Source organism: Convolutriloba macropyga, chromosome 8 (assembly GCF_964194025.1).
Source record: "Convolutriloba macropyga chromosome 8, txConMacr16.3, whole genome shotgun sequence".
Lineage (NCBI taxonomy): Eukaryota > Metazoa > Xenacoelomorpha > Acoela > Convolutidae > Convolutriloba > Convolutriloba macropyga.
In genome coordinates, this window is record NC_134475.1 from 66,050,575 (window position 1) to 66,077,264 (window position 26,690).

The following is a 26,690-nucleotide window of genomic DNA, read 5'->3' on the forward strand; positions in this document are numbered from 1 at the left end:
TCATGAGAAATAAAATCATATAAGGAAGTGACACGCGATTCAACATCCATTACGAGCAACCACCCCTCCCCCCCCCCCCACCCCTAAGTGCGTAATTTTGTGGAAATTATAACGACGGAACGAAGACATTATAATATTAAGAATTTAAAAATTAGGCAAGTATACAATAAGATAAGTTTTGAGAAATAGAAAAGAAAGACGAACCAAAGGGTCCGCGACCTTACTTGTTAGGGGCGCTGGCTCTTAATATCATGCTTAATTTGCCAATTCAAACCTGGTAACGGCCTGTAATGACCAGTCGATCACAACGGCCAGTCAATCGTTATAAATATGGGGTATTGGAATCGCAACTTTTGTCACTGTGGTCTTACTACATGCCTTGTCACTTTCTTCCTACCATGTGTGACGTCACTTTTAGTCAGCAGAAAAATTGGGCGCGTAAACGCCGCATTTATTGCAACCCTTATGCTTGTGGTGCCTGGCGTCATGTATTTCGTCACTCGGATTTCATTTCAAATCTTCGCCTCCGATTCCTCAACGAAAGAGCGACTAGAAAAGGCCAAATCTTTTGATTTTTCAAGTGCTTTATCGATGCTGGAATTGTATTTTCTTGCGATTTGGTATATTGGATCCTTGATTTTTGCCCTTATTGTGGGTTACCTGAGGCACACCATGCGTGAACAACGGGATATTGCGGGAAATGCATGTCAAGATTACACACTTGGGGTATTTTGTACCTCATGTACTCTGTGTCAAATGTACGAGCACATAAAAGATGAAGAGAAACTGTTTGAGAGTCGAGAACCAGCTGAACTTGACGCGGAAAGAGCTGACAGAACCTAAACTGTGAAAAGAAATCACGCTTAAAGAACACTAAAAGAAAGATCCACTAGAAAAACCCTTCGCGGAAAAAACTAAAACAGTCAGATAAATTTTCTGCAATTATTAAAACAAATTTCTGTACGCATATTAGTCATAAAACTGACCACAAAAGGAACCATACATGGAAATTTTCTAACCATAACCGTACAGGCAACTATCCAAAATTTTTCGTAGTCACTTCTGAAATATACGTTGTTTAGGTAACTCTTCCTAATTGTCGATTAATGCCGTTTCTGATTAATTTGAATGTATTATAAGCGGAAAGATCTGCCTTCCCTTCCAAATATTTCACAGTGATTAGGTATCTAGACCTTCTTATGTAGTGCCAGATAGGGTCTTCATTTTCTATTTGGGTTGAGTCCAAAAAACTTAATTATCACTTCCGAGCAGATTTATGTAAGAGATGCAGAAACCTAGCTAAAGTCGGTATGAGTTATTTTACATTGTGTAAAGAAAATATAAACGACTAAGTTTGTTTAAAATTATCGGCGGCATCAAAGTTGCATTAACTTTGTATTGCAAGAGTTTAATTCTCATTTTAGAGGCACGAGGTACAAGCAAGTCTATACGTTGATTTGCAAAATAGCTATATTATATCTACACTTCTTCGATGTCCAATAACTTGAGACGGGCGTATACATCGTTTAAATGTTTGGAGTTCAATAATCGGAGAGCTACCCCAGTTGAGAGGTCGACTTTATGAAAAGACTTATAAAGTCGACATGGGGGTAATTTCCCTACCTTAAATACACAGTCGACTTCCTTAGTGATATTCGACCTAAAGTCTTTTCATATCCAATATTTGTCCACCAATAGTCTGTTCATATCTGATATCGTCGACTTAAACTCCTTTCATAAGTCGACCAATGGTCTTTTCATATCCAGTACGGTCGACCTTAAGTCTGCTCAAGGATCTCTTTTAACAAATGCTCGGTGCATTTTTAGGTTTCATAGGTACTTTAAACTGAGTGTTGAGTACCCCGTATGTACAAAGACAGCATAAAATGCACTAGAAACATGTCAATGATATGAAATAGAAAGACAATATGTTGGCGCGAAAAAAGATTTGAAGAAAAAAATATTTTTTGTATTTGGCCATAATTTTTTGCAAACTGAAATAAAACAACTAACACCTGAAAGTACATTATATGCAAAAACGTATTTGTCAAAACTCAAAGTCGACCATTCCCATATCGGTCGACCTAAAGTCGACCATGACCATTAAGGTTGACCTAAAGTTGACCATGACCATAAGGGCAGACATAAAGTCGACCAAGACTATTAGCGTCAACATAAAATCATTTCATACCCAACATCTTGTCATAATTCGACGTCTCAACTTGGGTATTATAAGGTTATCGAAAAGGCATTAAAAATTTTTTAGTGGCAAAAATGCAATTCAACGCCTAGTGTTTTATCACTGGGGTATCTGTCGGTATGTAAGAACAAATCTTAAGTTGTACTTTTCCCGTTAAACCACCTCCCAGCATATTGCAGTAATAATATTTCCTTGCTTCTGGCCTTAGTTTTAATAGGCTGATTGCGTACTACAGCTCAATGCTGCTAACAGTTGTTTGAATTAGTGACGGTATCAAAATGCTCTTCAATGAAACTTCAATACTAGTCTTTTTGATACATATTTTTGTGGACTATTGTTTCATATTTTTGAATCCAGAAGTAATTTTATTAGAAAATCGATCAAGATATAGTCTTAAACTTAGTGAGAATTAGAAATAAAGTTTAACTTACCAGATTATAAAGACAAAAGCAAATTGATTTTGATCAGAGAATTTATATAATTGAATAGTCAAGAAATGGTGCTTAGAATAAAAATTCGTTTCAAATTGGTGAATCTAGACAACTAATATTAGAATGAGATTATTTGATGTAAAATCGTCTCAGCATGTACTGATTCATTATGATACCACAGGAAATGTGAACGCATTCTTAGAAAAGTGTAAATGCATACCATCTTTGGTACCCCCTGCGACTGTTTTCTGGGAAATTTGCAGGGGCAAACCATATTGGGTAAACCTTGCGACCCCCACTGTGAATCATGGTGCTAAGATTAGTTTTGTATCTTGACTTTCTTGCACTGATAATGGGTATATATACAGCTGATTTTCGACCCTTTTTTCTTCCCCAAAATCAAATCACTATCTTGATATAATAATCAGAACTCTCCTGTAAATCTAAATTCAACTGTAAATTATCATTCTTTTTATTCCCTCATTCCGAGAAAATTATTTTTCTACTTTGTTAAAAACGCTTTTTATTCCGCTTGTGAAAACCCATAACCCAATAGACTATGGGCCCAGCAATTTTCAAAGCCATAAAACTGATTTCTAAAACAAACTAATTTGCTGTTGGCAGTCATAATCCTTTTCTGCTTAGTACCTTTTCATTTCACAACTGTTTGGCCTGCTAAAACTACGATGGATCAACAGACAGTGAAGCTGCTGACCTACACAGGAAAGGCACAGGACTTTCCAATCTGGAGCACACGATTTGTGGTAATGATACAGACAAAGGGACTCTACAAATCACTACTTGGGACAGAGGAGCAGCCATTAAGGTTGACCTATAGTTGACCATGACCATAAGGGCAGACATAAAGTCGACCAAGACTATTAGCGTCAACATAAAATCATTTCATACCCAACATCTTGTCATAATTCGACGTCTCAACTTGGGTATTATAAGGTTATCGAAAAGGCATTAAAAATTTTTTAGTGGCAAAAATGCAATTCAACGCCTAGTGTTTTATCAGTGGCGTATCTGTCGGAATGTAAGAATAAATCTTAAGTTGTACTTTTCCCGTTAAACCACCTCCAAGCATATTGCAGTAATAATATTTCCTTGTTTCTGGCCTTAGTTTTAATAGGCTGATTGCGTACTACAGCTAAATGCTGCTAACAGTTGTTTGAATTAGTGACGGTATCGAAATGCTCTTCAATGAAACTTCAAAACTAGTCTTTTTGATACATTTTTTTGTGGACTTTTGTTTCATATTTTTGAATCCAGAAGTAATTTTATTAGAAAATCGATCAAGATATAGTCTTAAACTTAGTGAGAATTAGAAATAAAGTTTCACTTACCAGATTAGAAAGACAAAAGCAAATTGATTTTGATCAGAGAATTTATATAATTGAATAGTCAAGAAATGGTGCTTAGAGTAAAAATTCGTTTCAAATTGGTGAATCTAGACAACTAATATTAGAGTGAGATTATTTGATGTAAAATTGTCTCAGAATGTACTGATTCATTATGATACCACCGGAAATGTGAACGCATTCTTAGAAAAGTGTAAATGCATACCATATATGGTACCCCCTGCGACTGTTTTCTGGGAAATTTGCAGGGGCAAACCATATTGGGTAAACCTTGCGACCCCCACTGTGAATCATGGTGTTAAGATTAGTTTTGTATCTTGATTTTCTCGCACTGATAATGGGTATATATACAGCTGATTTTCGACCCTTTTTTCTTCCCCAAAATCAAATCACCATCTTGATATAATAATCAGATCTCTCCTGTAAATCTAAATTCTACTGTAAATTATCATTCTTGTTATTCCCTCATTCCGAGAAAATATTTTTTCTACTTTGTTAAAAACGCTTTTTGTTCCGCTTGTGAAAACCCATATCCCAATAGGCTATGGGCCCAGCAATTTTCAAAGCCATAAAACTGATTTCTAAAACAAAACTAATTTGCTGTTGGCAGTCATAATCGTTTTCTGCTTAGTACCTTTTCATTTCACAACTGTTTGGCCGGCTCAAACTACGATGGATCAACAGACAGTGAAGCTGCTGACCTACACAGGAAAGGCACAGGACTTTCCAATCTGGAGCACACGATTTCTGGAAATGATACAGACAAAGGGACTCTACAAATCTGTACGTGGGACAGAGGAGCAGCCCAATGAGCCTGCACCAACAGCCAGTGGGGCGAGCAATGATGAAAAGAAGAACCACAAGAGGTGCTGAAGGATGAATATGAGACGGAAGTTGCAGACATCCAGGAGAAACGGAACAATGTGTGGTGCCATCTGGCACTGACACTAGATGCAACAACCCTCATGCTGATGAGACATGACTGTGTGGGAGATGACGGCATTGGATATGAAGCAAAGGCTTGGCAGCTTTTGCAAGAGAGATTTCAGAGTGTGGAGACGCCGACAGTGGTGACTTTGGTGGCACAGCTTGCTTGACTGCAGCTCGAGGATGCTGATGATTTGGATAGCCTCTCCATCAGATTACAGGAGTAGCTCACAAGGCTACAAGAAGCAGGGGAAGCAGTCTCAGAGACCCTCTTCAACGCCTTGGTTCTCAATGGTCTGCCAATGATGTATGAAAGTTTTGTTATACAGTAAAGATTTAACCCGGAAACGAACTTCACATATTTGAGGAAAAGGCTGCCGAACTTCCATGAGAGCACACCACAGAGGCACAAGGGAGAAAGTTGTTTAGTGGCACTGGCAGTGAAGCGGGACTTCAAGAAGGGACCCAAGAAAAGAAACTGCTTTGTGTGTGGGATTCCTGGACACTTTGCCAAGGACTGCAGGAGCAAGGAAACAGCATAACGCAGCAAGTTTTGTGAGAAAGGTCACCTAGACAGGGCATGCAGGAGACAAGGAGATGGAGTCAAACAAGAGTCAGTGGCAAGGGCTCCAACATTGGCTTCACAAGACGAGGAATACTAAGCAGCTCTTACCCAGTGGAAAACTTCAGGCATGCTAGTGGACAGTGGTTGTACAGATCACATAGTGACGAACATCGATGCGTTCCTGGACTTTTTGCCCATTCAATCAGTGGTCAGAAATCACAACGGAGAGGCTTCCAGAGTGGTTGGCTCAGGCTGTTTGAGGATCAGCATACCCTCAAACAAAGGGGAGTTCCATAGCGAACTCAAACATGTTTTGTGTGTGCCGGATTATTCTTCAAACATATTATCAATCTCAAGATGCACGGAGTGGGGACATAGCTTCACTTTCGAGAGAAGAAATAGCTGCAGGAAACTCCAGAAGGGAACTCGGGTAAAACTAACACAAAAAAATAATTTGTTTTATTTACACTGCAGCGTTCTAGAATTCAAGATGAGTCCCAACAGCGTGAAACTTGACAGTGCAGGGAAGTGGAAGGGACAATCGGGTCATTTGAATCGAGCGGAAGTGGTCAGGAATGCACCAGAGACAGTGGGGGAACTCGATTAAGTATGCAATGTGTGCGCATTGGCCGAGATCACAAAGACTCCAGTACCAAGAGTGACAGAGATCCAAGCAGAAGAGAAGCTGGAGAGGGCGTTCAGAGACGTGATGGGACCTTTCACAGTAATGTCACTGTCAGGGTTCCGGTTCTGCATAGTGTTTGCAGACCAGTACACGAAGTTTGTGTTTGTGGACTTGCCTAAGTCAAAGAGTGAAGCACTGGCCAGCCTGAAGAAATTTGTTCTCAGAGTGGGGACGCCCAAGAAGCTGAGGCAAGACAATGCGAAGGAGTTTCTCTCAGAGCAGTTCAAGATTTACTGTTTAGATGCAGGCTTTCTACAGGAGAAGACCATACCAGAGACGCCACAACAGAATGGGTTAGCTGAGAGGTGCAACAGGACACTGCTGGAGATATTAAGATGCTTGCTCATTGACTCCGGCCTTCCCAAATTGATGTGGGGAGCATTATTTCTCCACGCAACAAGGATCAAGATCTTGCTTGTGAGACGAGGAGAGGAAAAATGCCCAGCAGAGCTGATGCGAGGTATAAAACCTAAGCTTTCAATTAGTAAACTATCTACTTTTGGTTGCACGGTTTTCATCAGGAATTGGGACAGAGATGTCAGCAAACTTGAACCCAAGGCACTGGAAGGAAAGTTTGTGGGTTACACTGAAGGAGAAAACGGACACCTGGTGTACAAACGCAGCACACGCAAGGTTATGACAGTTCGAGATGTGATCATCAAGGAGTCCGAAATGGGCTCAATCCTTGAAAACACAGAGACGCCCGACCTACTAGTTGAGGGGTCACTGCAGCTGGGGATCTGGCATCCAGATGATGGTCATCAAGACGATGGCAACAAAGAACAGCAGGGCACATCTACTGCAATAAAGGAGTGGCATGACGCAGAGAGCGTGAACACTCAAGAAACGACACCGAGACGAGATGCCTCAGATGTTGAGGAAACACCACTGGATGAAGAGTCTACTGCAACAAGAGGGAGTCTCGGAGACTAGGAGTCACTGGAAGACAGTGAAACGGAGGTTTTCTCACAGTCAGAGACAGTTGGTTTATTTGAAGAGGCACTGGAGCAAACGAACAGGGCAGAGCCCAGACGAGGGGCACAAGCAACGAATGTTCCCCAATTTTTTGGAGAAGTCAGAACCCATCTTGCTGTGACTGAGCGTGACTATGTGGAACCCAAAACAGTCTGCGAAGCCAATCATGGTGATGGTTGGGACCAGTGGTACCGGGAAATGAGGGACGAGTTCAAGGCACTCTAAGGCAACGAGACTTGGAACCTAGTGAGACCACCCGGAGACAGGGACGTCATACCGAGCAAAAGGGTCTACAAAGTGAAATTGGGACCCAGTTGTTAAGCGGAAAAATACAAAGCACGCTATGTGGAAAAGGCTTCAAACACGTGGAAGAACTGGATTACTTTGAGACTTTTGCGCCTACCTGCAAGCCAGAGACATTCAGAATTCTGCTTCAACTATTTGCGAAGCAGATTCATGTGATGCACCAGTTTCATGTCCAGACGGCTTTCCTGCACTCACCAATAGAGGAAGAAGTGTATCTGGAACAGTCACAGGAGCTTGTAAAACAAGGATCAGATGGAGAGAAGTTAGTATGCCGACTTAATAAATCAACTTTTGGTTTGAAGCAGAAAACTAACAACTGGTATAAGGAACTAGCAAAATTCCTACTGAGACAGGGTGTCACCAGAAGCAAGAATGACCGTTACATGTTCGCAGGAGCAGAAACAGAGGGTCACACCTTCATCTTGGTCTGGATTGACGACATCATTGTGGCATCAAGAAGCATGACAGCAATCTCCGATGTCAAAAAGGCACTCGAAGCAACATTTCACATGGAAGACAGAGGGAGACTACAATGGTTTCTGGGTGTAAGAATCAGACGAGAAGAGGGCAAAGTCACAGTCGACCAAAAACGCTACAACGAAACAATGCTTGAGCGGTTTCGAATGGATCAATGCAAACCCTCAAGAACTCCAGCTGGTTCGAATTTGAAACTTCAGACAGCACAGAACGGAGTTGAAGAAGTTGATCAGAGGATCTACAGAAGCTTGGTTGGATCACTTCTGTGTCTGGCCAAACATAGGAGGCCAGATATCATGTTCACAGTCAATATTCTGTCCAGACACATGAATGCACCTACCAATCAACACTGGATGTGCGGAAAAAGACTTCTGCGATATCTTCAAGGTTCAAAAAGTTTAAAACTTACTTACACAAAAGAAGCTAGTTATCATTTAGTGGGGGAAAGTGATGCAGACTGGTCTGATGACGTGGACGACAGAAAATCAACGACGGGCTTCTACTTCAAGCTCAATGGACGTGGCACAGCACTCAGCTGGGGTGTCAAGAAGCAGGCCACAGTTGCTCTTTCTTCATCAGAAGCAGAATATCAGTGCATGGCAGCAGCAGTTCAAGAAGCATTGTATCTGAAACAACTTCTGGAGGATTGCGGCATCCAACAGAAACATCCCATAGCAATTGGAGAGGACAAGCAAAATTGTATTGAATTGTGCCAAAACCCAGTCATGCACAAGAGGAGCAAACTCATTGAGACAAAATTTCACTTCATTCCGGACAAGACCGAAGATGGGACTATTTCAATTCATTACGTTCCTACTGACAAAATGGCAGCCGACATCTTCACGAAATCTTTACCCTTATCGAAGGTGGAAACATTCAGAACTGTTTTGATGGGAACAGACTCTACGCAATCAGCTCAACTCTGAGTGGGGGTGTTAGAGTATCGATCAAATTATAGTCTTAAACTGAGTGAGAATTAGAAAGAAAGTTTAACTTATCAGATTAGAAAGACAAAGCCAATTGATTTTGATCAGAGAATTTATATGATTGAATCGTCAAGAAATGGTGCTTAGAATCAATATTCGTTTCAAATAGGTGAATCTAGATAACTAATATTGGAGAGAAATAATTTGATGTAAAATCTTCCCAGCATGTATTGAATGATTAAGGTACCACCGGAATTGTGAACGAATTTTTAGAAAAGTGTAAATGCATACCATCTCTGGTACCCCCTGCGACTGTTTTCTGGGAAATTTGCAGACGCAAACCATATTGGGTAACCCTTGCGACCCCTACTGTAAATCATGGTGCTAAAGTTCGTTTTGTATCTTGACTTTCTCGCACTGATAATGGGTATATATACAGCTGATTTTCGACCCTTTTTTCTTCCCCAAAATCAAATCACCATCTTGATCTGATGATCAGATCTCTCCTGTAAACCTCTAAATTCTACTGTTTAAGTATCATTCTTGTTATTCTTTCATTCTGAGAAATTAATTTTTCTGTTTAGTTAAAAACGCTTTTTATTCCGCTTGCGAAAACCCATAACCCAACAAACTTGATGGACTTGTTTCGTTGTCATATAATAGCGAATGATTTTAAAAAATTATCGGAACACATATAGATCTTTTTGATCTGATTTTCTGAAAACACACGCAATTTTTAATATGAATATGAGACTGCCTTTCATCATGTTGGTTGATGTGAACTCACGTCTCATTTTAGGTTTCGCAAAGTCGCTTTGTGCCATTTGAAGAAATTAAGTTTAGGAACTGCTGGCTACCCAGCTCGAGGTGTGCGTGACCAATTTTAGTCTGGATGGGTCTGATCATTAACGCACACCTCGACCTGGGTAATATCAACTTTTTTAAAGCAGGCGTCTAAGATTTGTAAAAAACTTAGCCTTCTTTGTTTGCTGTATAAGAAAGAAAAAGTACCAGAAAAAGTGCAAATTGACTTTCAAAAAATCAATTTGCACTTTTTGTACTATTTCCATTCAATGAAGCAGAATATTGATCCCAGTATTGGTAGAATTATTTGATAATGTTTTTTTTTACATATTTTGACTGGACCATTGTTGTTTGACTCGACCAAAAAATGACTAATTTGTGTATTTTCTCATTTTTTTCAACCCTTTCGGTTCCTTATGTCTGCCAATTTTTAGGCAGACAACTGCATAATCGTCTGATGATGGGTTGTCAATTTTATAAAGTTCAGTTTTATAAAGTTCAATTTATAAAGTTCATTAAAAAAACTCTACTTTTTGACAAGTCTTATTATTCTGAGTTGTTCCTTGCCTTCCCACTCGACTGAACTGTTTCTTCAAATTGAATTTGCTGCAAGTTTGGCCCTGGATGCTGCAGTGCGTTTTATTGTCCTATCGAAAAAATCAACAATTGCCTGCAATGTTGCTGTTTTTGTTGAAATTTGTATTAGTTTTTTTAGCAGCGTGCCCTACTGGTCTTCTGCGTAGACATATATTTTTACGTAATCATTTCCGAAAGTGCCTTTGAGTTGAATTTTTGCGAAAAAAAAGAGATGCTTGGAGTACCATTTCTACGGGCGCGTGAAAGAGATAACGTTTCTTCAAAGAGTTGAAACTGAACGTCTCATTTGTTCATGTTCAAAAGGAATATTTCTGATGAACCAGCTTACCATACTTTTTGCAATCGTACAATATGATTGGTCTAGATTTCTTTTCCCCTGATTTTTTACTAAATAACGTAAACTAATTGTGTTATTCCTATATTCCTAAATATTTTCCCGAAATGTCAATTCCTAGGGGAGTTCTTGCATTTTGTTAATGGTTTGACTGTGCCATGTTACGAAGTAATCCCATATGACACAAAACAAGACTAAGGAGGTAACCAACACCAACTAATGGCAGAGTACACTAGTAGGAAACCCTAGTCGAGACCTGGAATTTATGAAAAGACCTATTAATTATAGGTAGGGGGTAAATATTGAATTAAATTACACGGTCGAGGACCCTAGTTAAATTCGAGGCTAATTCTTTCCATAAGTCCAGCCAAATTCTTTTCATATGCAAAAATGAGGCAAGCTAAAAAGTTCCGACAACATCTGGGTTCGATCTCGTGACCTTTTATAATCTTACCCAATGCTTAAACAATTGTGCTACATGTTCTTAACTTTGAAGGAAATTGAAAACAAGTCATTGTAACGGTCGCAGCGTAATTCCAGGACATATTTTATTGTCCAGCCAAGTTCCAGAACAACTTTATTGTCCAGACAATTTTCAGAATCCCTTTATTGTCCAGTAAAATTCCAGGACGTATGTTTTAATTCCAGCCAAAGTCCAGGAAATCACATTAGGTCCACACAATTTTTTTTCATACCCAATATCTGTCGAGGACAGTCTTTTCATACCTTAAATCTGTCGAGGACAGGTCTCGACTAGGGAAGTGAGCTTAAAAAACACATAAATTTTGTCTACAGTTTGAAACAAAAAAATGAAAGACAATAGATTTGTCCTGACAATCCGACGACCATTGACAACAGATAAAGTACATAGTGATAGTAAAGTGATTTTGTGATATTATACGTACGTTTAATTAAATAACTCTACATGATAATCGCAAGAATAAATTAAATCGTGGAGTGACGGGAGTTTCGGGTAGCTCGCATACGCCTTGTACGAGAATAATTATTTATGAAGACTGGCGTTAAATCGGGTGAAAACAAAAACAATTGCACCCCTTATTTTTAAAACTTTGGCTTTTTCGAAAAATATTGGTTTTGGTTTTTCTGCTGCAGTTCACCGATATTGTCAATGAGAAACAGCAGTACAACCGCCTTCACTATTTCATATAGCCCACCGTTTAAAGTTACCAAGATGTTTGGTTTTGCTATCCGGGTTGTATAACAGTTAGCCCGTCGCTGTTGGGGATTATAAAGGGAATGATCCTAAATCTGTGCTAGCTCAGTGAATTTTTCGTCAAGTATTACCAATTTTATGATTCACTTTTAAACTTCGACTCGGCAAACTCCTGCGCCAAAACAAGTTCAAATTGATTTTCAGCATTTAAAAGATATCAGTTGTAATATAATGACTGTAGTGGTTCTCATTGATATTATTGGCAAATTGCAGCGAAAAAATCCATTGCCATCCTCGTTCTGCTTTTTCCCTTACTAATCAGCCAAACGCATCGCTTAATAATATTTCTTGGAGAAAACAAAAACGTTTTAAAGTCATAGGTGTGAAAGTGTTTGTTATTACAAGATTTAACGCCGGCTTTTCAAATTTGTACAATTTACACCGGTTAGTTCAACGAAATACTTCACTAATTTACATCAACCATAAATATAACTGTTAGATAGTTTATGGTTCTAAAAAACATTAAAGTTTCCTGTTTTAAACTTGGATTGTTTTCTAAGATTCTTATATGATCTTTTTAGAATTAATTTAATTGATCAGTGACCTTTGTGTTAGCAGAAAGTATGATCTTTCTATTGTTGCTAGCCTTTCACTTTGTGAATTTTTTGATTTTGAGCTATTTTTATTAGAGATTGGGTAGCAATTGTTGTCAACCAAATTAGCGCTAAATTTGTTGTTTGTTTTAATTTTTTGGCCGTAATTTTGACTAAATTTTTCAAAATTCATTATTTTTCAGCAAAAAATTGCCAGAAATAAGCTTTATAGTCCATTTTGATTAAATTTGTCGAAAGTACACACCAAAAAAACTACAAACACAATCTTTGTAAACTATAGAGGGAGCTATTGTTACCTCCACTTCCATTGAGAGTAGTCTAGAATGAAAATTTTGCTGTTTTTTGATAACTTTACTCTATGATTCTCAAAAACGCAGCATTTATTTTTGATGTTTTAACAAACAAATTATCTAGATCTCAAGCATTCTAAACAAGTAGAGTGTCGTAAAAGGACGAACAGCAAAAGCGGGGCTGATTTTGGTCCAATCCTGGACTGTTACAATGGAAAAAGTATTTCGGATTGTAATCAGTCGGTCTTTAAAAAAAGAATTGTTATGTTAATTAAAGAACAGAATCATTAACATCTAAGCTCAATTTTGGTAGGTCCGAATGGTTCCATATTACTTTATTGGCATTCAAACTAAGGCAGAATAGAAAATATAGAGTTATTTAGAGGCATAGGTTATTGTTTTAACGGCTTCAACGCCCTTTCTCCAAGAAAGAAATTGAAATTTTTACATTAGTTAACTGTCGTTGTTGCTTCGACTTTTTATTCGTTTGAATTTTCCTGGATAAAGGCAGATGTTTGGCTTTTTATGGAGAAAAAAATGAGCCTTTATTTTGATTTGAGTAGAGTTGATGGCTTTCATGACTTTGAAAATAATGAAGTAGATAATTGACGGAGTAGATGGTTTAGATAGTTGATAGTTTTCATGACTTTGGCTTTTTATGGAGACAAAAATGAGCGTTATTTTGATTTGAGTAGATAGTTGATGGCCCTCAGGTCTTTAAAAATATATTTTTTCAAAAAAAAAACAAAATTGTTAAATAATTTTTCACTTTTTTGTCTTTTTTGTTCTACTTGTTACTTATTTTCACTAATTAAAGGCCTATACTACGTTTTAGAGTTTGAGAAAGGCTCATTTGAATATATTTTGAGGGGCCAAATATGGCCTTTCGGCTTCGACAGTGGTTTCTTGCAAGTTTTAATTGAATTTTTTTGTGTCTATTTGATGTTCTTTTTGTAACCGCATAAATATATAAATAATTGAGGGTCTTAATGCCCTCCTATAGAGGCGTATGTGATCATAAAAAATTGATTATTGAAAAATCTTAATGCCCTCATATACAGGCTATTGTGATCCTAAACATATTGGATGTTTTCTTTTGCCATCGAATGCTTTTCCTTCTTTTGAAATCAATTTTTTTCTTTACTGTTATATTTTTACTTTTTGTCTAATTGTTACCGCAATTTTTTTTATAAAGTGGTCACATGTTTTCTTCTGAAGCACAAGTTATTTTGTTTAGTTTCAGTTGTATCCGACGCTATTTTGAGCTTGTTAAAGAGTTGTTTTAAAAAAATGGACATAAAGTTTTGGATATAATTAATATTTTTTTTATTGTTCTTTGATTTATTGTTTATTGATTTTGTTGCTATATTAATAATGACTGATCTCATCAATCTAATGCCGCCTTTTTTTTACTCCTTTTTAACTTGAGTTATTTGCGCCTGAGGCAATCTACACGTTTTTCATACCCTTTTTGAATAAAAATACGTGAATTTTTGGGGGTTTCTAACTGTTCCTCATTTGAAGGACATTTATTGTTCTCTTATATCGTCGTTTAATGCCTTTTTAATCATTTTCCAATTGATCAAGTATCTATTTTTTATCTCAGAAAGTATATCAAGCGAGAAAAAATTCAATCAATACGACACTGGTTTTCCCAATTGCAAAATATTCCATCAAAGAACGTACTCAAAAAATATTTTTCCATGACCACAACTCAAATTCTTTTCAAGACAACTCTTTTTTCCATTCTAAATTACCAGTTTTTAACTTAGGAGCATCCGCAGTAATTTCTTCGTGTTATTGGAGCACTCAAGTATTCGGTACATTTCCGAATAATCATGGTTTCCTAAGGTTTGCTAGTCTAAAACTTTATTCGATATTTCGCTCTCAGCTTTAAATAGACCTTGGAAATATGATTCCCGAGTTGGTATTGTAATTCCAGATATTTATTGTTAAAACTTTCTCTGATTTCAGAATTTTCCAAAAATCTCAACTTCTGACTTCTTTTCTAATTCGGAAACTCTCCGTCAATTACATGCATCATTTTGTGTTTTCTTCATTTTGTTTTTTAGCAAAAAATTCTTTTTTAAAAATGTTTTTGAGATTTTCGATTGGTTAAATATTGAATTTGATTTTTCATGTTAAGAAATAAAATTGTTGATCTTGGCGTATTTGAGTCACGTAGTGTATAACCATATGTATTATAACATTTGAAAAAATGAGTTCTGAAGGATTTTTGCAGCTAGATGATATCCATTATCAAAATCAGTATAACTATAGTTTTTCTTAGCTCTTGATAGAAATTTTGCTGCAAATGTGCCAACAAATGGTGTTAGCTGATAGGAGATTGTTTGTTTGTTATGTTGAATTGTGCATGCTTGCGAGTTTTAGATGCAAGTTCTACAAAATTTAATTGAATGGGATTAATTGTTAACTGAATGCCGGTGCTTCACTCTTTTGATCGTACTCAAATCTCATATTGATTGAGCATCTTAGATCTGATTCGATTATTTTACTGTTACGTTCTGCCGCACATAATTATCAATTTTTGGGATTAAAATAGCAATCCATAATGTGTAAAAATTTCCCCTTATTAGGTGTAAAATTCCAGCTATTTTATAACCGAAACTAAGCTTTTGTACCGTCTTATTTTTGGGTCTCTTGGCACCTAATTTGTGGATATTCAAATTGCAGAAACAGAGGAATACTGTGATAAATTTAAAGATAGAAATCTCATCAAAACTCAAATATCATTACAACGGCCACATAAGCGAACAGCAAAAATATGTTGCAAATTAAGTGCAATTTCATCGGAAATCATCGATAATATTTTTGTAAATTTGTTGGGACCATATTTTTTGATCTCATTATTGAAACTTAACAATGTCAAGAAACGTTTTAGAGTACATGCAATCAGTATTTGGTCGCAACAAAAATGATTCGTCGTTTTTGCTTCATAGTTCTTTTTTCAGTTATATGATGGAAAGCAGTGAGGACCCCGAGACCAACGAAAAGGAGGAGATGAATGAGGAAGTTGAAGTTGGTGAGGAAGAAGAGGAGGAAGAAGGAGAGGTTGAAAATCAAGATAACGCTCCTAACGATGAGCCCGAATTAGTTGAAAGCAGCTCTGATATTGGACTCAGTGACACTGAGGATATGGAGGATATTGATAAAGCTTACGTCCATTTGAGTACGAAAACGAAGTTTGGCACGGAACAGACGGAGAAAGATTTTGATAGCATTGACCCATTTGATGACGACTTGGTTAGTTTATTTACCCAGTTAACACTGAAATGATATGCAAAAATGATACAAATTTAGTTTCAATTATAGGTCGATCTATTCTGTTTCGCCCCCCCCAGTGTTTTTTATGACCCCCCCCCCCCCCCCACGTTACAAATTGTATGTTGTTATATAGCACGTTACTATCGTTACTATGTAAGAAAATAGCACATGCGCCTGGGGGTCATAAAAGATTTATGCCCACTAAGCTGGGGGGCCGAAACAGAATAGATCCATTAGGTTCCCGGGTTTTGGGGAGCAGGATCCTCACCCTTAGCTTGTCGCATTGTTTGTTGTGCTCTTTTTTTACACTAAAAGGAGTGACTCCTGGTCTTTATCAGGGACAAAGATAAAAAATATGAAAAGGACGAGATTTCGTGGAGCATAAACTTAACTCAACGTTTATATACAATGATATCGACGACAGATTTTTGCTTTTTTATTGCAAGGATCAAAGAATTTGCAAAAGACCAATTAACAAGGGACCGATTATTCAAGATTTCTGCGGGATATATTATTGACCGCGTCCTCTCAATGTATCCTTATTTAATTTTGATACAACGTTTATTGAAGGTTGCCGTGTACAAAACGACTAAACAGAAAGCACTCCGCAGTTAAAATTAAAATTGCACTGTAATGATCTATCAAAAAATGTGATTATTTTCTCACAGAAATTGAAAACCTCAAGAAATTGAAAAACCTTAAGCTAGTCAGCTGCGGGATATATTATTGACCGCGTCCTCTCAATGTATCCTTATTTAATTTTGATACAACATTTATTGAAGGTTGCCGTGTACAAAACGACTAAACAGAAAGCACTCCGCAGTTAAAATTAAAATTGCACTGTAATGATCTATCAAAAAATGTGATTATTTTCTCACAGAAATTGAAAACCTCAAGAAATTGAAAAACCTTAAGCTAGTCAGTAAAAGTTCAAAAATTATGGACAAAAAGAACCTATTCTGTCTCGGTCCCCAGTCTTTCAGTCCCACTTGCAAATTATGTGTTGTTATGCACTAAACTATCAGCAACGGTCCTAACATAGCAGATTGATTGGATTGTAATGACAAATATAGCAATTGATTGGATCGCAAATGCAAACAAGAGATGTGAAAGCCCATCGGATCCTTTTTTGCTATCAAAAGATATATAGCAACTGGAACCAGCTGGCAATCCGAGAAAAATCTTTTTGGGAACTACATGGTTCTTATCATTTCGTACGGTGCAGTTCTGTAGAAAGCGAGCGAGACATCTAAGAAAAGTGGAAAGCATACAAATGTAAGCAACGAATTGGATTTTACGAACGAACCAGTCAGAATACAAAGACCGCCTGATTAGGCTTTCTCTCCTTCCATTATCTCTGTACCACGAACTCCACGACCTGATGATAAATGAGGATAAAAGTCTTTAAAAGCAAAAACAAATTACAAGAAGTTTGAAATGGCTGAAATATTATATTTCTCATAGTTTTTCAAAAAAGAGAGGAGTACTCGAAAAATTGTCCTGCAAGATCAGCTACACAGATTGTTCTGTAATAACATCCAAAAATTGATTTCAGGCTGAACAAAAACAAATAGATCTTGCATACACTTCTCAGTTTTTTCAAAAAATTTGGGGACAACTTTTCATAATCTTACGTCTTTATTATACTTAATTTTTAGGTTTGATTGTATTTTTCTTGAATACTTTCAGGGGACTAAAGTTTTTAATAGTTTTGATTACTCAATCTGCGCAGTCATGAATGGCAGTGTATGGCAGTGAACAAACAAAAATAAGTTTTTTCGTATGATTTTGTTTGTTCCGTGAAAATCAAAACGTCCTTTATCATCATTGACTATTATTTTGTAAAGCCCTTCTTTGAGACAAAAATGCAGATAATCGGTCATTTGTACCGATACCATTATCAGATAAATGAATATCGACAACCAAAAGTCTTTTTGTTTACAGGCAGATTTGAAGGTTTTGTTGGCGAAACCCACCTGTTTTTTGGTACTCGGGAAACCAGGATCCGGCAAGACATCTGTTGCTCGCAAACTGGCGAATTTCTGGAAATGTCAGCTGATAACTCCGAGTGACTGTCTGGAACAGGCTATTCAGCAAAACACAACTCTGGGCAACAAGGCTAGTGTTCCGTTTCCGCTGCTTCCTTATTTTCCATCTTATTTGGTATTTATTCCCACCTTCGAGTTCAAAAGATCTGGATAAATATGGACCCCGATAACTACTACTGGTACTTTACCATTGTTTACAAATATCAAGCACTGCCAAACAAAAAGATAGATACCCCCCCCCCCCGAAAAAAAAAAACGTCTATGAACCCAGTGAAAATGTACGTGTTCTTATATAGTACGTTACTGTGTAAAAAATAACGCAAAATTGTGGGAATGGGGAAGGGAGAGAGGGGGATCACAAGCCTGTGATCGGGGGAACAGAATAGATTTAAACAGAAATAACGCTTCCTTAAGTTTTCATTTCATAACAGACTTTACTGGTGCCATAAGGACGCACTAGCATGTTTGGCGTGATGAAAAGAGTTCAAGTTGTTGTTCGTCTATCAAAACTGTTTCAGGTTTTAGTCGAATTAATTTTGAGGTTTATTTAGGCACAGCAGATACTGCAGAGAGGCGAGATTGTCAATGACGAACTTGTGATCCAAATAATCGAGGAGAGACTCAAGTCTCCAGAGTGCAATCATTATGGTAAGAAAAAAACTATCTAACAACTTCTTGAGGAAAAAAAAACAACTTTTTTCGGTGAGAAGAAAGACTTCTTGTAATTTTTATGTCTAATCATAGACATAAAAATTCTGTTAGAGTTCCAGAGCTTCATAATTAGCAAATTCACTCTGGCAGGCACTGTCTAGAAAGATGTTTTATTGGTTATAAATTCCTTGCGGATAAATTTTTGTGTATGCTTTTTAGAATCTTTTCCGTTTGTGTCCCCACCCAGTCACAGAGCATCATTACATAGTAAATCATTATTTAAAACAAGGCGGCTCGGTAATGTGCAATGGCACATAAGGTTCCGACCCCGCCCATCCACAACTTTGGCATAATTGTCTACCAAATGAGGAACAGATAGAAAAATCCAAAAATTATTTTTTGCGAATCCCAAAAAAGCCCAAGTCTTTTTCAAAAAATTCTGTATGAACGATAAGATAACCTCCAAAACAAATAACGCAGTGGAGTAAAAATTGATGCATTAGGTTGCTGTAATATGTCAATGTTAAGAAAGCGAGTCAAAACGAACAGCAAAATCAAACAACAACAACAACAAACATTAATTACATCAAAAAATTTATGTCCCTCTTAAAAACTAAATTTAATATCAAAGTCAACATACCGTCAGATAAACCTGAAACTAAACAAAAATAACTTATAAATCACCAGAAAACATATGCGACCAGTCCATAAAAAGGTTTGGTAACAATTATACAAAAAAGAACAAAAACAGAAAAGTAAAAAAAATTAACTTATTTTTTTGAAACAATTAACTTCAAAGTAATAAATACCATTAGGAATAAATTAATATTACCACAAATTTGCGATTACCACTGCTTCTATAGAAGGGCATTAGGACCTGACCTTATTCATTTTTTAGAGCGGCTAAAAAGAACAACAAAGAACAAACAAAATTTCAATTGAAACTTGCCAGAAAACACTGTCAAAACCGTCAAGCCAAATTTTGGCACTCAAAATATATTTGATTGCGCCTTCTTCAAACAGCTATAATGTAGTACGTGGCCATTCATTAGTAAGACTAGGTAACAAGTAGACAAAAAAGCGAAGTGCTAAAGTATGTAATACTTTTAATTTTTTTTTCGAAACAAAATTACATTCAATGTCATGAAAGGCTTTAATTACAAAAAGAGCTATTTAAATATCGTCGTTTTTTCATGAAAAGGAAACCATCGAGACCTGTAATTATCCAGAATATTTCTTGCATCTACAAAAAGAACGTCAAATATGACAAAAATCAAATTAATTTAATTTTTTTTTGTGAAAAAGCGGTGTCGAAGCCAGTAAGGTCATAACAAAATCTTTAAAAAAAAGATTTTGGGACACCAATCCTTTTTATTCCCTTGACACCCATAATGTCATATTTGACCTTTAATCAACTAACGAGATTAGGTAACAAAAAGAAACATAAAAAGAACAAAGTTGCGAAGTTAAAAAAGTTTTTTTTTAATTTTGGAAAACGATGGGTTTGAAAGTCATAAAAGCCATCAGCTATCTGCTAATATCAGAATATCGGTTTTTCTATTCTTCCATGAAAAGCCAATGAAAGCTATCACTATACAGGAAATTTCATACGACCGAAACGACAAAGTATAAATGACAGTTAAGACAAACTTAAAAAATTCAATTGATTTCTTCAAGAAAGAGGCGTCGAGGCCATTAAAACGATGATTTATATCTTTCAGAATTTTAATATGTTCAATTGTGCTTTAATTTGGATGCCAATAAGGTGACATGAGAACTGTCAATAATGTGATAATGTGACAAAATTAGAAAACGTGAAAAACTGGCAAATATCAAAACAAACAAAAATCTAAAATCTTGTAGTATCAAAGCCAGAAAACAATAATTTCAGGCTTAAAACTGCAACCGAGAATAAATGTTAACTCAGTAGAAAGAAGAAGCAGTCTTTTTTTGCTGACACTAAGCTGGAAGTTGAACAAATTAAGAAAAAAATAGAGGAAAAGTTAATTAAGCCATTATTTATTGAAAAGTCAATTATTTTTAAAAATGAAACGACCATAAACTTTCAATTAAAAAACTAAGTGGATTAGCCTGGAGCTGTTTAGCAAGCGAATTGGTTGGACCTATCACTCCTGAGCTTTGATTTGATATGTTCTGTTCTTTATTATTAAAAAAAAGGTCTTTTTTTTTAAAAAAAAAAATGACCGACTGATTATAACCCGATTTTTTTGGATTGTAACAGTCCAAGAATGGCCCAAAACTACCCCTGTTAATACTTATTGTCCGTTAAGAACAATTGATTTTTCGAATGTTGTAGATATAGATAATTTCTGAGTTGAAACTCAAAATAAATTTTGCATTTTTGATAATCAACGAGTAAAGTTAGCAAAAAATGGCAAAGTTTTAACTACAAGGCACTCTCTGCGGACTCTGAAGTAGAAATAGCCCCCCTCTGAGTCTACAAAGATTGTATGAGTGTTGTTTGGGGGTGTACTGTAGGCAAATTTAATCAAAGTGGACTAAAGTAGCTTATTTCGTGCTGTTGTTGATGAAAAAGGCTAAATTTTGAAATGTTTGTCCAGATTTTTTGACCAAAAAATTAAATCAAAACAATCAAAAATGCTTGTTCGTCTTCAAAAATAAAATCAACGACACTATTCTTAAAAATTATAACAAATTTTAGCAAAATTGACGAAAATTTAGGCAAAAATTCCGGAAAATGTGAATAAAAACAACGTGAATTCACTCTTCTTTTCTCAGAAGTTTAAGCCTCGATAACTCGCTGTAGAAAACGAAAATTAAAAAAATCTTTTTAATTCCATAATCTACGCTGGACGAGCTTTCTAATGATACCAGTCTCAACTCTCTACGATGAATATATCGAGCGGCGAAAATTCACGGAACAAAAAAAACCCAGTTGAGTATATAGTTCCTCCCCCCTCAAGAGGGTCGGAACAAATATGGCACGTCCGTCTGGGGGGAGGGGGTACAAATAAAATGCACCCACTAAATTGGTGGGGGGCAAAAACGGAAAAGATCCGTTATTTGTTAGATGCAAATAGTTTTAAAAATGAAAGACAGAATTTTTTTTCAGTTACCGACTGGAGCAGGTTTCAGAGTTTTCGGCTGTTTCAGGTTTAGGTCCATTTGGCCTCATGGATTCAAACATTTTTCAGAAATAATTTTTATTGGGAAAATTTGGACTTTTACTTGCTATTTTTTAACATAAAGACCACATATGGCATATGTGGACTTCGCGTTCATTTCTTTGTCACCTCAGCTAGAAAAAAATTGTAACTGAGGGCCATAATTCTCAGAAAACATATTAAACTGAAAGTTGTTTTGTGGAAAACAAGAAAAATTATATATCACAGGGGTCAAAGATCGGTACCAATTTTTTCATCAATTTCACAAAAAATCCATTAGTCAAGGTCTACATGGTTAAATTGACTAAGCTGTGTCCTTTTGTGCGAATATCCTCTTTTATCTCATCAAGTCGGCCTATCAAGTTTTCTTCCTTCCAGTTTATAACACGCTTGTTAAAATCAATTTTATCAAAGGTTTATGAAAATTTTATAATTTCAGCCTGCATTCTGTTCACGTTCACTATTTCTGAAACTTTGAATCTATAAGGTTAGGTGAAAGTAAGTGTAATAACTATATGAAACTATCTCAGACGACGATGAGTTAACCGGTTAATTGTGATAAAAAATGTAATACGAATTTCTAATTTGTAATAACTAAACGCTAAGATCAGAATTAATCTTCGGTGGTATAATTGTTTTGTTTATTGGCACATTAGGTATTTTGACGTTGAGTAAAATAATGGGAAAATCTGAGTATATTTTAATTCTTAATTTCAATTTTTTTTAATTTGCCGGAGCTTATGGTTCCCGTAGTGATAACTCTTCGCATGCTTATCAAGAAATTAGTGTGGCTTTGAAAGTCTTGCTCTTACTCGTAGAGCATCGTCAACATGAAAAGCTGAATGATGTGAGTTGAATGTCAGTTTTATTGTTATTTTTTATCCGAAACAGTTCTCTTGTGTTTTGAATATTTTGACCAGTTTGAGAGTAAATTGGATTACTGAAGCTATTGCGGGTCAATCTGTGGTTGCTGTTAGAGCTTTTTTGCCCAAAAGGACAGCATATGTTTCTAATAAGTTGCGAATTTTGTGAGTTTTTTTCGTTTAATTAACATTAATTGCTTTTTGCATGCTACGCTTTGATAACGTGTTTAGGCATAAAACTGTTAAATTTCATATTCTTTTGTCTGTTCCAACCTTCCAGATTTATTAGGGGGTTAAGAAATTTATAAATTTTTGTTAGGAGGATTTTGGCTGATCTATATCTTTTGCGGACAGATTAAAAAGGTATCATTCGAAAGTTTTTGAAAAACTGAATGCATTGTTTAAAAAGACTTCTAGTTTTTTGAATTCTCGAGGAGATAGTTAAGATAGACAAATGTTCTTCATTTTTTTTTCTTTTGAAATACATATATACGTTTTAGCCATCTATAACAATCAGATTGTTTCAAAGTTTCTCAAACAAGGTGAAGCATATTCAATGATTTAGAAATCAAGTGAAATCTTTTGAAAGAAATGTGCTTTCAGAAAATTTCAAGCACGTTCTGAAAATTCTATTTTCCGACAACGTTTTTTTCAGAAATCGAAAAAACAGAAAACAAATATTACTTTTTATTCAAAAGATTTAATATATACGATCTTTGATTTTTTGAATCAGTTGGAATTGGACAAATTCAGTGTTTTTTAAAGATCCCGCAAAAGTTTTCCAAAAAGTTGAGTGAGAAACTATTTCGAAAATTCAATGTTATTCGAATTTTTTTCTTATTATGTTCCTATTCTATGCTCCACATATGAAGGATATTCTTTTGCAACGTTTTTTGGTTTTTAGTTTAATAGTTGCTGGGTTTCGCGATCACTTCTCGAATAATAATTATCGACTTTTTAATTTTTGAGAAAAACAGTCCTAAGTTTTTCGAAACTTCTTACTTGCTTTTTCACGCCGTAAGACCACTTAATCTCGAACGATAGTTTCTTTCCCCAATGTGTTTTAATTTAGCATATAACTTCCGCACTTCTAAAAAAATGAATTATCTTATCATGATTAAAAAAGCATTGGAAAAAGATTTTTAAAAGTTTGAAAAATTGGAAGTTTTAATAGTCCGAAGTTTAAGCAGTTTCAAAAGGTAAAACTATTTCTTCATTTTGTACGACTGTTGAGCTTTGTACCATACAATTAAGAAACAAAAGCAGAAAACTTTTCGATGGATAGATGGATGATAATAGATGGATCTTTCAAAAAAGTTTTTCAACTTCTTTGAAAATGATTTTTTCCCTCAGAAAATGAAATTCCCTTGAAATTTATTGTTAGCAGTTTTCCTAAAGGGTTTGTTTATCAGTAATAAGTTTTGGGGATTTTTTGTCATGAATTAAAAATGGTTCTGTTTGCTTTTAACGTTTCGTTTTTAACTTTGATCAAATTTTTAAATACAGAAGAGGTATTATGAGTTAACCTCTTATCCGAATAACGCCTGATTTTGTTTTCTTTTCTATTCGTTCATTTTATCACCTAAAGAATTATGATTTAGTGACTCGTGCCGTTGCTTTCCTATTTCGATCGAGCCTGAATGCATGTAGAACATCGATTGAGAAGGTTTTTAAAAACATGTCGCAATTCAGCGTAACAGTAGAAAAGTTTTCACTTTATTCTCCTTATGTCTCTGAAGACTATTTTTTTCTGATTTTAACTTGTTTTGTTTAGATTAAACCAGGTGTATTATTATTAGTTTTCGTCAATTTTTTCAAAATTTAAGTGCGAATGAAGGAATTTATGCGCGAGAAAGTTGAACATCAGTTTTATTGTTTCACAAATATAGCGATCTAGTTGTTTTTCGAAAAAATCTGCTGTGATTTTTCTGATCTTTGATGATCAGCATTTCCCTATGAATAACTAAATTGAATTTATATATCCAATACATTTCTCTGATAAAACAAATTTTTTTTTAATGGGCTGGGCCTGGAAGATTATGCGCAAGCGCACATATAGATCCTCTTTATTTTATATATGGAACGGCTCAATTGCGACGGCCTGTTTATGGTTTTACTGTGCTTGTCTAAAATTGTTGTTGCCTCTTGTTGTGCTGTTTGAAATTTCACATAAAATGGCATTTTGTCAAAATCCATGAATTTATTGTTTTTTAACGGAATTAATGAATTCACTGCCTGTTTCGTGGCGTAACTTAGCCAATCTAGGTTATGAGTTCTTATAGACAAGCGAGTGAGAGATAATTCCAGTGTAATGATCATTTGGGGCCAATCACACTCAAAATATAATTAAATGTTCTTTTTTTCTGACTCAACAATGTCTTCTTGTCGTTACAATAACCTCTAACTCATTTTTTGAATAGGTGAAGTTAAATTATAACCATTGGGTTAAGTTTTAGCTGTGAAATCAGAAATACGTTTAAAAATACTAATTGTTGATCATTGAAATGTGTATTGATTGTTTGAAATCATTTCAGGCTACATCTTGGACGGTTTCCCTTGTCTAAGCGAGGAGTACATGTCCTACTCTGACCAGATGAACATGCTCAAGAACCTGACTCTCAAGCCAGATGTTATTATCAATCTGCGCATTCCAGACATGGACCTGGTCAACAGACGCAGTGGCAACAAAGTGGACCCTATGACTAACATTTCATATCCTAAGGTATCTCTCCTTTCAAGAGACCATTCTTCTCTTCTTCACTTCCATTTTCGTATTTTATCCGAGCTTTTCTTTGATCAGAAATTAGTGCAAATAGGGATTTTACTTAAACTAGGGTAAACTGCTGTGCTCTATATTGTTTGAACATTGTTGATATCATTGCTAACTCTAACGAATCTGGAACCTCAAAGCTTTAAAAACAGATTCTTGAGTTAAAAAAAATTGTTTCTATTTCCAACCAATGTTTGCTGGAGTATTGTTGAAAAATAAGTCAGTTATCTATCTAGTATTTGTGTGCAATCTTTAATCAATGTTTGGTGTTTAGGACAAGTACGCCCCTGAGAAGGGGGAGGGGAAGAAGAGGGGGGACTCTTTGGAGGGGGAGGCAGAGGAGGGTGGGGAGGAGGAGGAAGCGAATGAGGAGGAAGAAGAGGAACAAACACCCGTTGAGGAGGAGGATGAGGCTCGTAATCTACAAAGAAATTTGGGATCTTTTCTGTTTGTGCCCCCCCCCGCTTAGTGGGTGCATATTATTTGCACCCCCAGACTTACGTGCATTATTTTTACATGGTGATTTTCTATGTAATGACACGTTCTCTGTAACTGGAGGAAGCATAACGTACAAATACAAAGCATATTATGTTTCGTGTGTTATACACCATGGTACCAAAAAGCTACGTACAGAATAATTTGTGGTCTTTAACCGTTATTTTTGCTCAAATCGTTTGATTTGCGCTAAAACTGGAAGAAATACGCGAAATCTTGAAGTTTTAAACGATATTTTGAAACTCCGATTTTCATTGACAGAAAGCAAAAGCAACTCAGCTTTAAATCAAGATCTAGGAGACAGTATGCATATAAACGATAACAAAAAAGTAACAAATTCAACGCATTTCCAGCGAAGGCATTGTACGGGTTCCTTGAAGAAATTGAACTATTAGCGCATTTCCAGCGAAGGCATTGTACGGGTTCCTTGAAGAAATTGAACTAGATTTCTTGACAGAAAGCAGACCAAATTCGAGTTCGGACATGTGATCAATTACGTTATTGGGAAAAATACAATCAGATGGGTGCAAACTGTATCTGAGATGCTCAAACAAGCTAAGGATTCTATTTTACATAGAGTTTTGAAAAATAACGGAAAAGCTCAATTTTTAAGACCTTATTTTTCAAAAAGATGATGTTAACGAAGGAATGTGCCTAAAATTCCCGGAAATTCCTTCAACAAAAAGAATGGAATGGTCAAAAAAAAGTTTAGTTCAAGAAGCTGTCGGTGGGGTTTTATTTTAAAAAATAAATGACCAAATAC

General features: G+C 36.0%; 2 protein-coding genes across 2 annotated transcripts in view; both read left to right on the plus strand.

Moving 5' to 3' along the window:
* The first annotated feature begins 330 nt into the window (after positions 1–330).
* On the plus strand, positions 331–843 carry LOC142345143 (uncharacterized). Its single transcript, XM_075397231.1, has one exon. The coding sequence runs from the start codon at positions 331–333 to the stop codon at positions 841–843; it is 513 nt and encodes a 170-aa protein (XP_075253346.1).
* A 14,802-nt stretch (positions 844–15,645) lies between these two features.
* Positions 15,646–26,690, plus strand: part of LOC142345144 (adenylate kinase 9-like) — a 163,123-nt gene continuing 152,078 nt past the window's right edge. Inside the window, exons 1-5 of the mRNA XM_075397232.1 lie at positions 15,646–15,933; positions 17,899–18,072; positions 18,554–18,650; positions 25,197–25,384; positions 25,707–25,844. Of these exons, the coding sequence (XP_075253347.1) occupies positions 15,646–15,933; positions 17,899–18,072; positions 18,554–18,650; positions 25,197–25,384; positions 25,707–25,844 (885 nt within the window). The remainder of the gene's footprint in view (positions 15,934–17,898; positions 18,073–18,553; positions 18,651–25,196; positions 25,385–25,706; positions 25,845–26,690) is intronic.